General features: G+C 55.5%; 2 protein-coding genes across 6 annotated transcripts in view; one reads left to right on the top strand and one right to left on the bottom strand.

Annotated features, from left to right (window-relative positions):
- The window catches only part of IKBKG (inhibitor of nuclear factor kappa B kinase regulatory subunit gamma), a 27,465-nt gene extending 24,017 nt beyond the window's left edge, over positions 1–3,448 (bottom strand). For both annotated transcript variants that reach the window (XM_054676708.2, XM_054676711.2), the window contains exon 1: positions 3,295–3,448. The gene's annotated coding sequence lies outside the window, so the exon portion shown is untranslated. The remainder of the gene's footprint in view (positions 1–3,294) is intronic.
- The window catches only part of G6PD (glucose-6-phosphate dehydrogenase), a 16,258-nt gene extending 2,910 nt beyond the window's left edge, over positions 1–13,348 (top strand). For 2 of the 4 annotated variants that reach the window (XM_054676706.2, XM_054676704.2), the window contains exons 3-13: positions 8,553–8,590; positions 8,686–8,794; positions 9,354–9,571; positions 10,243–10,401; positions 10,579–10,704; positions 11,070–11,163; positions 11,611–11,797; positions 11,937–12,172; positions 12,277–12,353; positions 12,459–12,551; positions 12,649–13,348. In XM_054676706.2, coding sequence (XP_054532681.1) covers positions 8,553–8,590; positions 8,686–8,794; positions 9,354–9,571; positions 10,243–10,401; positions 10,579–10,704; positions 11,070–11,163; positions 11,611–11,797; positions 11,937–12,172; positions 12,277–12,353; positions 12,459–12,551; positions 12,649–12,739 — 1,428 coding nt within the window. In that variant the 3' untranslated portion in view covers positions 12,740–13,348. Of the gene's footprint in view, positions 1–8,552; positions 8,591–8,685; positions 8,795–9,353; positions 9,572–10,239; positions 10,402–10,578; positions 10,705–11,069; positions 11,164–11,610; positions 11,798–11,936; positions 12,173–12,276; positions 12,354–12,458; positions 12,552–12,648 lie in introns of all 4 variants that reach the window. The other 2 variants (XM_054676705.2, XM_054676703.1) reach the window with 1 other exon arrangement.

Below are 13,348 nucleotides of genomic sequence, written 5' to 3'. Positions count from 1 at the left end.
ACCCAGGAGAGGTACCAGGTGGAGCCCACAGTAGATTGGGCTTGGCCTCAGCCCCAGCCTGGTCCCCTCAGAAGAGCCATACCTGGCCGGGCACGTTGGCTCACGCCTGTATTCCCAGCACTTTGGGAGGCCGAGGCAGGTGGATCGCCTGAGGTCAGGAGTTTGAGACCAGCCTGGCCAACATGGCGAAACCCAGTCTCTACTTAAAATACAAAAATTGGCTGGGCGCGGTGGCTCACATCTGTAATCCCAGCACTTTGGGGGGCCAAGGTGGGCGGATCACAAGGTCAAGAGATCGAGACCATCCTGGCCAACATGGTGAAACCCCGTCTCTACTAAAAATACAAAAATTAGCTGGGCGTGGTGGTGCGTGCCTGTAGTCCCAGCTACTCAGTAGGCTGAGGCAGTAGAATCGCTTGAATCAGGGAGTCAGAGGTTGCAGTGAGCTGAGATCGCGCCACTGCACTCCAGCCTGGCGACAGAGCGAGACTCTGTCTCAAAACAAAACGAAACAAAAAGGCCGGGCGCAGTGGCTCACGTCTGTAATCCCAGCACTTTGGGAGGCTGAAGCGGGTGGATCATGAGGTCAGGAGATTGAGACCATCCTGGCTAACATGGTGAAATCCCATCTCTACTAAATAAACAAAAAATTAGCCAGGCCTGGTGTGGGCACCTGTAGTCCAGCTACTCAGGAGGCTGAGGCAGGAGAAAGGCGTGAACTCGGGAGGCGGAGCTTGCAGTGAGCAGAAATCGCAACACTGCATTCCAGCCTGGGTGACAGAGTGAGACTCCATCTCAAAAAAAAAGAAAAATAACAAAAATTAGTTAGGTGTAGTGGCACCCATCTGTAATCCCAGCTACTTGGGAGGCTGAGGCAGGAAAATCGCTTGAACCCAGGAGGTGGAGGTTGCAGTGAGCTGAGATGGCACCATTGCACTCCATCCTGGGCGACAGAGTGAGTGAGACTCCATCTCAAAAAAACAAAAATAAAAAGAGCCATACCTGCATCAGCCACAAACCTTAACAGCCAGGACTCTGACCGTTAAACCCTTAGTCCAAGAAGCAGACTGGAGGAGAAGGTAACTGAGGTTGCTTTCTCCATCCCCACCCCATGCTGTCACAAGGCACTGCAACAGAGCAACCCAGGCCACAATGATAGCTTATGACTCCTGGCCTTCAGCTCTTATTAGACACCTCATTGAGAGCATCCAAGCTTGCTGTGTGACTTGGAGCAAGTGTTTTCCTTTTCCTGAACCTCAGCATTTCGTGTAGCAAATGACAGCTTTTGAAACGAGGGCCCAGGGTCCTTAGGCTTTTCCAAGCTGATTTTGTCATTTCACTGCCTTGCCTGTGGCCAGCTTGGGGTTGGGCAACTTTGTTTTGTTGAAATCAGTAGGGTTCCCCTTTGCTCTCCTCTGTTCTGAGAGTGACAACCTGAGGCTTTCAAAGCAGAAATAGGAAGTGCCAGCTCCAGCACTGTGGGTAGGGGACAAGGGGTCCTCTCTCTGAAGAGCCTCGTGGTTTGTTTTTTCCTCTTCCTGGTTGGGGGGAGATGGGAGGTGGCGTGCTCAGGCAGCACCTGGAACAGCTCCGGCTCCCAGGCTCCTTCCGCGCCTGATGCCTCACTCGGTGTGGGAGGTAGGCAGGGTGGCACTTGAGGGCACGCGATCCTAGAATCTGCTGTTCCAGGAAAGCAGCCCGTTCTCCATTCATTGAGCAGACAGCGATTGGGTACTTCTGGGCCACAGCAGCCAGTCCCTGCCCTCCTGATGGGACCTATGTGCTATTGTGGCCAGGGAACCACGGCAAGTAAGCAGACCAGCAAGAGTTCAGGCTCACGTGTGTTTCAGAAGATACACATGGGCCCTGTGTCCCCAGTCCCCCAAAGCACATAGATCCCACAAAGAGGGCCGGGAGAGCACAAACACAGAAGGAAGAGCAAATGCCCGGAGCCCCGAGTTGGGAACAAGCTCAGCATGACCTAGAAACTGAAAGCAGGCAAGTGGCTGGCAGACCCACAGCCTGGGCAAGCAGGACACCCTGGGGCAGGCTGGACCCACGTGGCCTTCCTCTGTCCCTTCCTCCTCCCTGGCCAGCTTACCTCACACTTGCCCACACACCCAGCTTCCTTCCTGGGGGCCCTGATGGCACCTCAGAGTTACCAAGTTGGCCACTTCCTGCCTTCTCAGGACTCCCAGCCCTACCAGAAAGGGAGCCGAGGTACTTACTGCCCCCTTCCAGAAAGCTCTGGCCTTGTAGACCAGTGTGCGCCTGGAACAGCATCTTTCCCCACCTGATGGGACCTCGATGATGCTGGAGAGCTTCACAGGGAGTGAGGGGAAGAGACTGGGATTGATAGTCTGCGGGGTCCTCACTTCTCTGGGCCTTAGTTTCCCCACCTGGATCACAAGGGCCATGGGCTTGATGGGCGTTCAGGACGCATCCCAATGATGGGCCTGTGGGAGGGATGACCCAGCGGCCCCCGCCTCCCCTTTCCTCAGAACATTTCTGGGCTGACTTCCCCACTGGTCTGATAAGATTCTTGCTGTGTCATGATGATGTTGGCACTCCCCCAAAGCCCCGGTGACTCATGAGCCCCCGGGTATAGCAGGGAGGCCCTTTTGTTGGTTTTTCAGCTGAACTAACTCAGCAGCCCCCAGGTTCTCTGGCCCCAGTGGCCAGGAACCAGCTGGGCCCCTGCCAAGGCCCAGGGCTCCACCCAGGGAGTCTGGGCAGGTCCTTAACCCCAGTGACCCTTGGGGATGGGATGGCCCACCCCCGCTGGCCCTGCAGCAGGCATCGTGCTCTACCATGAAACCCTCATGCCAAGACAAGGGCTGCAGCGATTTGGGTTTATAAAACAGACAGGTCATGGCCCAGGTCCCTTTGCCCTGGCCTAGCCAGATGTTGGTGGCTAGAGATCTTCATCATGCCCTGCTTCTACTAAGTCACCTTGTGTCCTTGGGCAGATCCCTCCCCTGCTGTGGTCCTCAGGAAAGAGGAGGGCGTGGGGAAGATGAGAAGCTCCCAACGGCTTTTCACTAAGGACCCCTTGAATTGTCCCCACCCACATGGCACGAGTAGACTCTTGACCAAGCTGTCGGGTTTCCCGATGTCTTCCCATGTTTGTTCCTCCAGAAAGTCCCACTAGAGCGTCGCAGCCAGCTGGGAGGGCAGGGCTACCCCTGAGTCCTGAGGAGAGCAGCTCAGTCCGGCTCAGCTCAGCTTAGCTTAGCTCCCTGTCACCATGGGAGAGAGCGGCCTGCCTTACCCCACCCCTACTGTCCGTCTTACCTCACCTCGCCTCTCAGGTGACTTGGAGCCCAGCAGACGGTCGGTCGGTTGCAGGGCCTGAGCTGAAACAAGGTGAGCCGGTTCAATCTCTAGTTAATCCCAAAGGGAGCAGCAGGAACAAACGGCCTGGAGCGTGGGGTTGCTGTGACTCAGCAGACCAGTCCCCTGCCACCAGTACCTTTCTGGAGTCTGTCCCGATGCCTCCCAGTCTTCCGGAATTTGGTCATGAGCAAACATGACCTGCTTTGAGTGAGGCTTAGAGGTATTTGCAGGCTGTGGTTCTTCCCGTTTATTTCAGGGTCCAGTTAGTTCCCAGTAAGCTGACCCTTTCTGTGTGGGGCCAGCCGTGAGTTGATGTGACAGGGGCAACGTTCCCCTCCCCAGCCCCACTGATGGCAGGTGCTGTGAGGAGCTGAGTAGAGGAGCTCCTACCCCAGGGCGAGGGGTTGTCTGCTGGACTTTGAAGGGTGCAGCAGTGAGAGGTCCGTGTGGCTGTAGTCCTGGCACCGAGCTCACCTGAGGAGCGTCAGAAGTGGAGCAGGGCCCCTGAAGAGCACAAGCACACAAGGCACCCACACCATAGCAGTTGCCCTCCTGGAAGCCCTCTGGTGGCTTCCTAACTGCCTGGCTCTGGGTGAGGGCATTTGACCTGGTGGCATGGCCCCCATTCTGTAATGGTTTGTAGAAATGGACCCATCCATGGTTGCAGTGCCTGATTGCTTCGAAGAGCATGTGTTTTTTTTTTTTTTTTTTCGTGACATGGAGTCTTGCTGTCACCCAGGCTGGAGTTTGGTGGCGCAATCTTGGCTCACTGCAACCTCCGTCTCCCGGATTCAAGTGATTCTCCTGCCTTAGCCTCCTGAGTAGCTGGGATTCCAGGTGCCTGCCACTACATCCAGCTAATTTTTGTTTTTTCTTTTTTTTGAGATGGAGTCTTGCTCTTTCACCAGGCTGGAGTACAGTGGCGCAATCTTGGCTCACTGCAATCTCCACCTGCGAGGTTCAAGCAATTCCCCTGCCTCAGCCTCCCGAGTAGCTGGGACTACAGGCGCGCACCACCACATCCAGCTAATTTTTTGTATTTTAGTAGAAAAGGGGTCTCACCATGTTGGCCAGGATGGTCTCAATCTCCTGACCTCGTGATCCACCCGCCTCAACCTCCCAAAGTGCTGGGATTACAGGCATGAGCCACCGTGCCTGGCCTGTATTTTTAGTAGAGACGGGGTTTCACCATGTTTGCCAGGCTGGTCTCGAACTCCTGACCTCAGGTGATCCACCCTCCTCAGCCTCCCAAAGTGCTGGGGTTACAGGCGTGAGCCACCATGCCCAGACTATTAGTTTTTACCATGTTTTATTGAAATATATGTCATGGGCCGGCCACGGTGGCTCACGCCTGTAATCCCAACACTTTGGGAGGCCACGGCAGGTGGATCACAAGGTCAGGAGTTTGAGGCCAGCCTGGCCAACATGGCGAAACCCCGTCTCTAGTAAAAATACAAAAATTAGCAGGGCGTGGTGGCAGGTGCCTGGAGTCCCAGCTACTCAGGAGGCTGAGGCAGGAGAATGGCTTGAACCCAGGAGGTGGAGATTTCAGTGAGCCAAGATCACGCCACTGCACTCCAGCCTGGCCGACAGAGTGAGACTCCGTCTCAAAAAAAAAAAAAAAAAGAAATACATGTCATGAAGAATACAGATGGTGCAGGTCTAGCTTGTTGATGACTTTTCACAAACTCAGCACAGCCACGGAAACTGCTCCTAGATCAAGAAACAGAATATGCTCTGCACCCAGGAAGCCCCCTCACCTGGGGCTCTCACAGTCACTGGCCCTCAAAGGGTCATTTCTGACCCACTCCCCACCCTCCGCTCCATTGTTGGTTTTCTCGCCGTCTTTCGTTGGTGCGCAAATCTTAACTGTACAATTGGCTGTACACCCTCATCACAATAAAGGCCATCGTCATCTCCCCAGAAAGTTCCTGGGTACCCATTCCCAGCCAATCTGCCCTGCTCCAGGCAACCGCTGATCTGATTTCTGTCACAATGGGTTGCATCTCTGATGCTGAGATTTCCCAGTGTTGCTGAGTAGTATCCGTTGTATGAATGCACAGTTTGCCGGGTCACATGTTAATTCAAGTGTTTGACTTGTTTCCAGTTTGGGGCCGCTATGAACTAAGGCTGCTGTGACCATTCGTGTGCAGGTCTTTGTGTGGACTTGCACTTTCATTTCTCTTGGGGTGGAACGGCCGGGTCACATGATAGGTGTGTGTTTCACTTGATCAGAGGCTTGCAGACTGTCGGGAGCACCCGCACCACCTCACAGCTCAACTTTAGCCATTTTCATTTTCTTGCCTTACTGCACTTTTCTTGTTCCTGATTGCTTAAAGGGATGATTAATATTTCAACATTTCCTATAAGTGTGATATTTGTAGTATTTGTAAGGATGATGGTTTGGGGGTTTTTTTGTTCTTTGTTTTTTGGTGGTGGTTTTTTTTTTTTTGAGACGAAGTCTAGCTCTGTTGCTCAGGCTACAGTGGTGTGATCTCGGCTCACTCCAGTCTCTGCCTCCTGGTTCAAGCGATTCTCCTGCCTCAGTGTCCTGAATAGCTGGGATTACAGGCATACACCACCATGCTCAGCTAAGTTTTGTATTTTTAGTAGAAATGGGGTTTCACCATGTTGGTCAGGCTGGTCTCAAACTCCTGACCTCAAGCGATCCCCCGCCTCGGCCTCCCAAAGTGCTGGGATTACAGGCTTGAGCCACCACGCCCAGCCAGAATGGTGTTTTATAGATGCCCTTTATCAAGTTAGTGAAGTTCCCTTGCATTCCTCCTCTGCTAAGAGTTTTAGCGTGAATAGGTGATTTCTGAAACACTTGATCTACATCTGTTGGGTTGAGCAAGATTGCTAGATTTAAAAAATCAAAACATAGCAGTAGGCAGAGAGTTCTTAGAGTTTTTTTTTAATCTCTTAATATGGTGAATTTCAATGATTTTTTTCTGTTAATATCAAACCAACTTTTTATTTACAGATGTATTTATTCTGTAAATAAAAAACCTACTGTTTTTAACATTGCAGGATTTGGTTTGCTGATGTTTTCTTTTTTTTTTTAAAGAGACAGGGTCAGTGGGTCGCCGTGGCTCACGCCTGTAATCCCAACACTTTGGGAGGCTGAGGCGGGCAGATCACTTGAGCCCAGGAGTTCAAGAGCAGCCTGGACAACATGGGGAAACCCTGTCTCTACAAAAAATACAAAAAATTAGCTGGGTGTGTTGGCATGTACCTGTAGTCCCAGCTACTCCAGAGGCTGAGGTGGGAGGATTGCTTGAGCCCAGAGGCAGAGGTTGCAGTGAACTGAGATCGTGCCACTGCACTCCAGCCTAGGTGACAGAGTGAGACCATGTCTTTAAAAAAAAAAAAAAAAACCTCCTGATTTCAAGCAATCCTCCTCCCACCTCGGTCTCCCAAAGTGCTGGGGTGTGTGAGCTGTGCCCGGCCTGCTGATATTTCGTGTGGGATTTCTGCATCTGCATGTGTGTGTGAATGAGGCGTATGGGTTTTCCCATGTGCCTTTCTCATCAGGTTTCCGTACCAAGGCTCTGTAGGCCCCATAAGGTGGCTTGGGAAGTGTTCCCCTTTCTTCCTTCTGCAGGAAGAGTTTGCTTCAGGCTGGAATTCTCTTGTGCTTGCATTTTGGTAGAACCCACTGGCAACACTCTCTATGCCAGGGTGTTGTTTCTGTAGGAAGATTTGTGGCCACTGTCCCCTCTCAGGTCCATTGCTCTGTTTTTTGTTTGTTTGAGATGGAGTTTCGCTTTTGTAGCCCAGGCTGGAGTGCAATGGCTTGATCTTGGCTCACTGCAACCTCCGCCTCCCAGGTTCAAGCGATTCTCCTGCCTCAGCCTCCTGAGTAGCTGGGATTACAGGCATGGGCCACCATGCCCAGCCAATTTTGTATTTTTAGTAGAAACGGTTTCTCCATGTTGGTCAGGCTGGTCTTGAACTCCCAAACTCAGGTAATCCATCCGCCTCGGCCTTCCAAAGTGCTGGGATTATAGGCTTGAGCCACCGCGTCCAGCTGTTTAGTTGTTTTTTTGTTTTTTGTTTTTTGTTTTTTGAGATGGAGTTTCACTCTTGTCGCCCAGGCTGGGGTGCAATGGTGCAATCTTGTCTCACTGCAACCTCCATCTCCCGGGTTCAAGTGATTCTCCTACCTCAGCCTTCCGAGTAGCTGGGACTACAGACACCCGCCACCACGCCTGGCTAATTTTTTGTATTTTTGGTAGAGGCGGGGTTTCACCGTGTCAGCCAGGATGGTCTCGATCTCCTGACCTCTTGATCCGCCTGCCTCGGCCTCCCAAAGTGCTGGGATTACAGGAGTAAGCCACTGTGCCCGGCCTATGCCCTTTTAAAAAAGCAACCATGCCAGGGGGTTGTCTGTTTCTATTCGTCTTTTTCAAACACCAATTTCCGGCTTTGTTCATCTTTTCTTTGGGTTAGCTTTTAATTTTATTAATTTTACTTGTCATTATTTCCTATTTTCTTCCTGGTAATTTGGCTTGCAGTTCTATCTTTTTCTCACTTTTTTTTTTTTTTTTTTTTTTTTTTTTTGGAGATGAAGTCTCACTCTTGTCACGCAGGCTGGAGTGCAGTGGCACGATCTTGGCTCACTGCAACCTCTGCCTCCCGGATTCAAGTGATTCTCCTGCCTCAGCCTCCTGAGTAACTGGGATTACAGGTGCCTGCCACCACACCTGGCTAATTTTTGTATTTTTAATAGAGATGGGGTTTTGCCACATTGGCTGGTCTTGAACTCCTGACTTCAGGTGATCTGCCTGCCTCAGCCTCCCAAAGTGCTGGGATTATAGGTGTGAGCCACCGCATCTGGCCCTTTTTCTCACATCTTAAGTGGAATGCTTAGCTCCTTATTTTTGAACCACTCTTTTTTGCTAATGTAAGCACTTCAGGTCACGTCTCACAAATGTGGCTACATGGTACTTCTGTCGTCCCTTGGTTCTACTGAATTGAATTTTCGGGTTTTCTCCTGGAACGCAGGAGATGCGTTTATGTCTTCTGGGTCAGGGATGGAGGGCTGGCACAGGCTTGAATCTCGGGGCTCTTCTGTCTGTATATCAGGCAAGACAGACATGCTTGTGGCCCAGTAGTGATCCTGAGTAGTGCCCAGATCACCAAGGGTGGAGGATGATGTATGTAGGTCGTGTCCCCAGCCACTTCTAACCACACACCTGTTCCCTCTGCCACAGGGTGACCTGGCCAAGAAGAAGATCTACCCCACCATCTGGTAAGTGTGTCCCGCCACTGCCCCTGTGACCTCCCGCCAGGGACAGGCCTGGTCCTGCCCTGCCCGCACTGGTTACGGCTGTGCCCTGCCCTCAGGTGGCTGTTCCGGGATGGCCTTCTGCCCGAAAACACCTTCATCGTGGGCTATGCCCGTTCCCGCCTCACAGTGGCTGACATCCGCAAACAGAGTGAGCCCTTCTTCAAGGTGGGTGGTGTCAGGGCCTCCCCCAGCCTGGTTCTGCCCTCTCTACCAGCCCCCAGCGTGGCCAGCTTCGGGGACCTCCCCCCATCCCATCCTGGGATGCTCTCCTCCCCTCCTGCCCCGCCCCGCCTGCTCTCGTACTTCTTTGAGACCCCCATTACCAGCCCCCGTGACCAGGACCCACAGGTCCCCTCCTGCTGTGCTCTGCTGCGTTTTCTCCGCCAATCATAGTTGGGTGTCATGATTTTGGAGAGAGAGCTTTCTCCAGTGTATTTCTCCCAGGTCAAAATATCCTGAAATCTGGCCTCTGTCCTAAGGCACAGGGGTCCCAGCCTGGGGCAGTGTCTGTGCTGCCTGCTTTGGCCTCCCTCCCTCTGGATGTGCAGAGCTGCTAAGATGGGGCTGAACCCAGTGTGGGACTGGGACACTGACTTCTGAGGGCACCCTCCCTGGACCTCCAGGGAAGACCCTCCACTCCCCTGGGGCAGAACACACACGGACTCCAAGAGAGGGGCTGACATCTGTCTGTGTGTCTGTGTGTCTGTCTGTCCGTGTCTCCCAGGCCACCCCAGAGGAGAAGCTCAAGCTGGAGGACTTCTTTGCCCGCAACTCCTATGTGGCTGGCCAGTACGATGATGCAGCCTCCTACCAGCGCCTCAACAGCCACATGAATGCCCTCCACCTTGGGTCGCAGGCCAACCGCCTCTTCTACCTGGCCTTGCCCCCCACCGTCTACGAGGCCGTCACCAAGAACATTCACGAGTCCTGCATGAGCCAGATGTAAGGCTTGCCGTTGCCCTCCCTTCCCGCCTGCCAGGCTGGCCCAGGCAGTGCTCCCACCACTCTATGAGCGTGTCCGGGGCCGGGGATCTAGGCAGCATCCATGGTGCCGGGGCCATCCCCAGTGGGACCACAAGGTGGCAGCATTGCTCCACGAAACACCGCCTTTCCGCTCTGCTTCCCCAAAGGCCCGGCCAGGCCGCAGGGTGGCAGCCTTGCTCTGCGAATGCAGCATGGCCCGCGCTGGGTGGTTTCCCAACCCAGCCAGAGGCTCTTGTCCTCTGGCTGGTTTTGAATGCGGGGGTAGTAAAGCAAAGGTCCTCTTCTCATTTTCAAAACCAATGAGGAAGCCAGGGCTTGGATGCCTCCTCCCCCTGCTCCCCTACAGGCCTTCAGGCCACTCCGACCCACTGGGGACCCAGCATGAGGCAGGAGGGGAACGGGCCCCTGGCAGCATGCCAGCAATGCCACCCTGGCACCCAGGGTGGGAAGGCTTCCCGGAAGGTGTTGAGCCAGAGGGTCATCTGGGAACACAAGGCACGGGAGGTGGCCACGGGGGCGAGGAGGTTCTGGCCTCTACTCCCCTGGGAGGGCGTCTGAATGATGCAGCTCTGATCCTCACTCCCCGAAGAGGGGTTCAAGGGGGTAACGCAGCTCCGGGCTCCCAGCAGAGGCTGGAACCGCATCATCGTGGAGAAGCCCTTCGGGAGGGACCTGCAGAGCTCTGACCGGCTGTCCAACCACATCTCCTCCCTGTTCCGTGAGGACCAGATCTACCGCATTGACCACTACCTGGGCAAGGAGATGGTGCAGAACCTCATGGTGCTGAGGTGGGGCCAAGCCGGGGCCGGGGGACCAGGGTGGGGGTGGTGCTCAGGAGCCTCACCTGGCCCACTGCCTCCCCGAGGACGAATTCCTCCAGAACTCAGACAAGGGTGACCCCTCACATGTGGCCCCTGCACCACAGAGGCCCAAGGGCAGTTCCTCCACCTTGCCCCTCCCCGCAGATTTGCCAACAGGATCTTCGGCCCCATCTGGAACCGGGACAACATCGCCTGCGTTATCCTCACCTTCAAGGAGCCCTTTGGCACTGAGGGTCGCGGGGGCTATTTCGATGAATTTGGGATCATCCGGTGAGAGCTCTTCCTCTCTCCTGGGAGGCTGGCACAGGGTGGCAGAGCCAGTCACCCTGCAGGGCTACTGTTCCCTTTCTTGGGGGAGCTCCTCCTCACCCTGCAGTTCAAAACCTAAGTGTCTGAGCTGTCAGACCGGGCTGGAAAGGGCTGGACCCCTACACAGCCAAGCACCCCACGGTTTTATGATTCAGTGATAGCATCACCATGTCCTTCCTTGATTTAAGGGGACCTGGAAGACAAGGGGGATCAGGAAGTGAGTCTTGCAGCTTGTCACTAGGAAGCCTTGTTTGGGGTCCCCATGCCCTTGAACCAGGTGAACAGGGCGGGGAGCTAAGGTGAGCTCTGGCCTCTTCCGTCCCTAGGGACGTGATGCAGAACCACCTACTGCAGATGCTGTGTCTGGTGGCCATGGAGAAGCCCGCCTCCACCAACTCAGATGACGTCCGTGATGAGAAGGTAGGGGGTGCACCCCAGTCCCCAGGAGCATGCCCTGTCGCAGGCCCATCTGTGACGAGGCACTGAGCTGGGGTGTGCATGCAGAGCAAGTGTCCTCAACCCCAGAGAAGTCACCACCTCTGAGCACAGCGTGGCCTCCCGGAGGTGACCTGGACTGGCAGTCATGAAGCCCAAGTTGTCATGTCCCAGGCCTGACAATCACTATGTGACCAGGGAAGGCCATTGCCTCTCTGGGCCTCAGCTTGTTCATCAGAATAGACTCGAGATGGACCAGGGTGGTCCTGGAGGGTCCTCAGGGAGGGGCCCTGAGCTGGGCCTCTGGCAGGGTGAGCAGAGCCAAGCAGGGGCCTCCTCCTGCCCTGAGGGCTGCACATCTGTGGCCACAGTCATCCCTGCACCCCAACTCAACACCCAAGGAGCCCATTCTCTCCCCTGGCTTTCTCTCAGGTCAAGGTGTTGAAATGTATCTCAGAGGTGCAGGCCAACAACGTGGTCCTGGGCCAGTACGTGGGGAACCCCGATGGAGAGGGCGAGGCCACCAAAGGGTACCTGGACGACCCCACGGTGCCCCGCGGGTCCACCACCGCCACTTTTGCAGCCGTCGTCCTCTATGTGGAGAATGAGAGGTGGGATGGTAGGTGATGCCTTCGAGGCCCAGCAAGGCAGAACTGGGCATGCCCTGTGTGCGGGCACTGGAGCTCCCACTGAGACACTCACGCACTGGTCCACACCCTGAGAGAGCTGGTGCTGAGGCTGCCCTTTCCGCCACATAGGGGTGCCCTTCATCCTGCGCTGCGGCAAGGCCCTGAACGAGCGCAAGGCCGAGGTGAGGCTGCAGTTCCATGATGTGGCCGGCGACATCTTCCACCAGCAGTGCAAGCGCAACGAGCTGGTGATCCGCGTGCAGCCCAACGAGGCCGTGTACACCAAGATGATGACCAAGAAGCCGGGCATGTTCTTCAACCCCGAGGAGTCGGAGCTGGACCTGACCTACGGCAACAGATACAAGGTGCCCTACAGAGAAGGAGCAGTGTGGAGGGTGGGCGGCCTGGGCCCGGGGGACTCCGCATGGTGGCAGGCAGTGGCATCAGCAAGACACTCTCTCCCTCACAGAACGTGAAGCTCCCTGACGCCTACGAGCGCCTCATCCTGGACGTCTTCTGCGGGAGCCAGATGCACTTCGTGCGCAGGTGAGGCCCAGCTGCCGGCCCCTGCATACCTGTGGGCTATAGGGTGGCCTTTGCCCTCCCTCCCTGTGTGCCACCGGCCTCCCAAGCCATACCATGTTCCCTCAGTGACGAGCTCCGTGAGGCCTGGCGTATTTTCACCCCACTGCTGCACCAGATTGAGCTGGAGAAGCCCAAGCCCATCCCCTATATTTATGGCAGGTGAGGAAAGGGTGGGGGCTGGGGGCAGAGCCCAGCGGGCAGGGGCGGGGTGAGGGTGGAGCTACCTCATGCCTCTCCTCCACCCGTCACTCTCCAGCCGAGGCCCCACGGAGGCAGACGAGCTGATGAAGAGAGTGGGTTTCCAGTATGAGGGCACCTACAAGTGGGTGAACCCCCACAAGCTCTGAGCCCTGGGCACCCACCTCCACCCCTGCCACGGCCACCCTCCTTCCCGCCGCCCGACCCCGAGTCGGGAGGACTCCGGGACCATTGACCTCAGCTGCACATTCCTGGCCCCGGGCTCTGGCCACCCTGGCCCGCCCCTCGCTGCTGCTACTACCCGAGCCCAGCTACATTCCTCAGCTGCCAAGCACTCGAGACCATCCTGGCCCCTCCAGACCCTGCCTGAGCCCAGGAGCTGAGTCACCTCCTCCACTCACTCCAGCCCAACAGAAGGAAGGAGGAGGGCGCCCATTCGTCTGTCCGAGAGCTTATTGGCCACTGGGTCTCACTCCTGAGTGGGGCCAGGGTGGGAGGGAGGGACGAGAGGGAGGAAAGGGGCGAGCACCCACGTGAGAGAATCTGCCTGTGGCCTTGCCCGCCAGCCTCAGTGCCACTTGACATTCCTTGTCACCAGCAACATCTCGAGCCCCCTGGATGTCCCCTGTCCCACCAACTCTGCACTCCATGGCCACCCCGTGCCACCCGTAGGCAGCCTCTCTGCTATAAGAAAAGCAGAAGCAGCAGCTGGGACCCCTCCCAACCTCAATCCCCTGCCATTAAATCCGCAAACAGCC

This window comes from Pan troglodytes, chromosome X (genome assembly GCF_028858775.2).
Source record: "Pan troglodytes isolate AG18354 chromosome X, NHGRI_mPanTro3-v2.0_pri, whole genome shotgun sequence".
Lineage (NCBI taxonomy): Eukaryota > Metazoa > Chordata > Mammalia > Primates > Hominidae > Pan > Pan troglodytes.
This window is presented reverse-complemented; position numbering and strand designations above follow the sequence as displayed.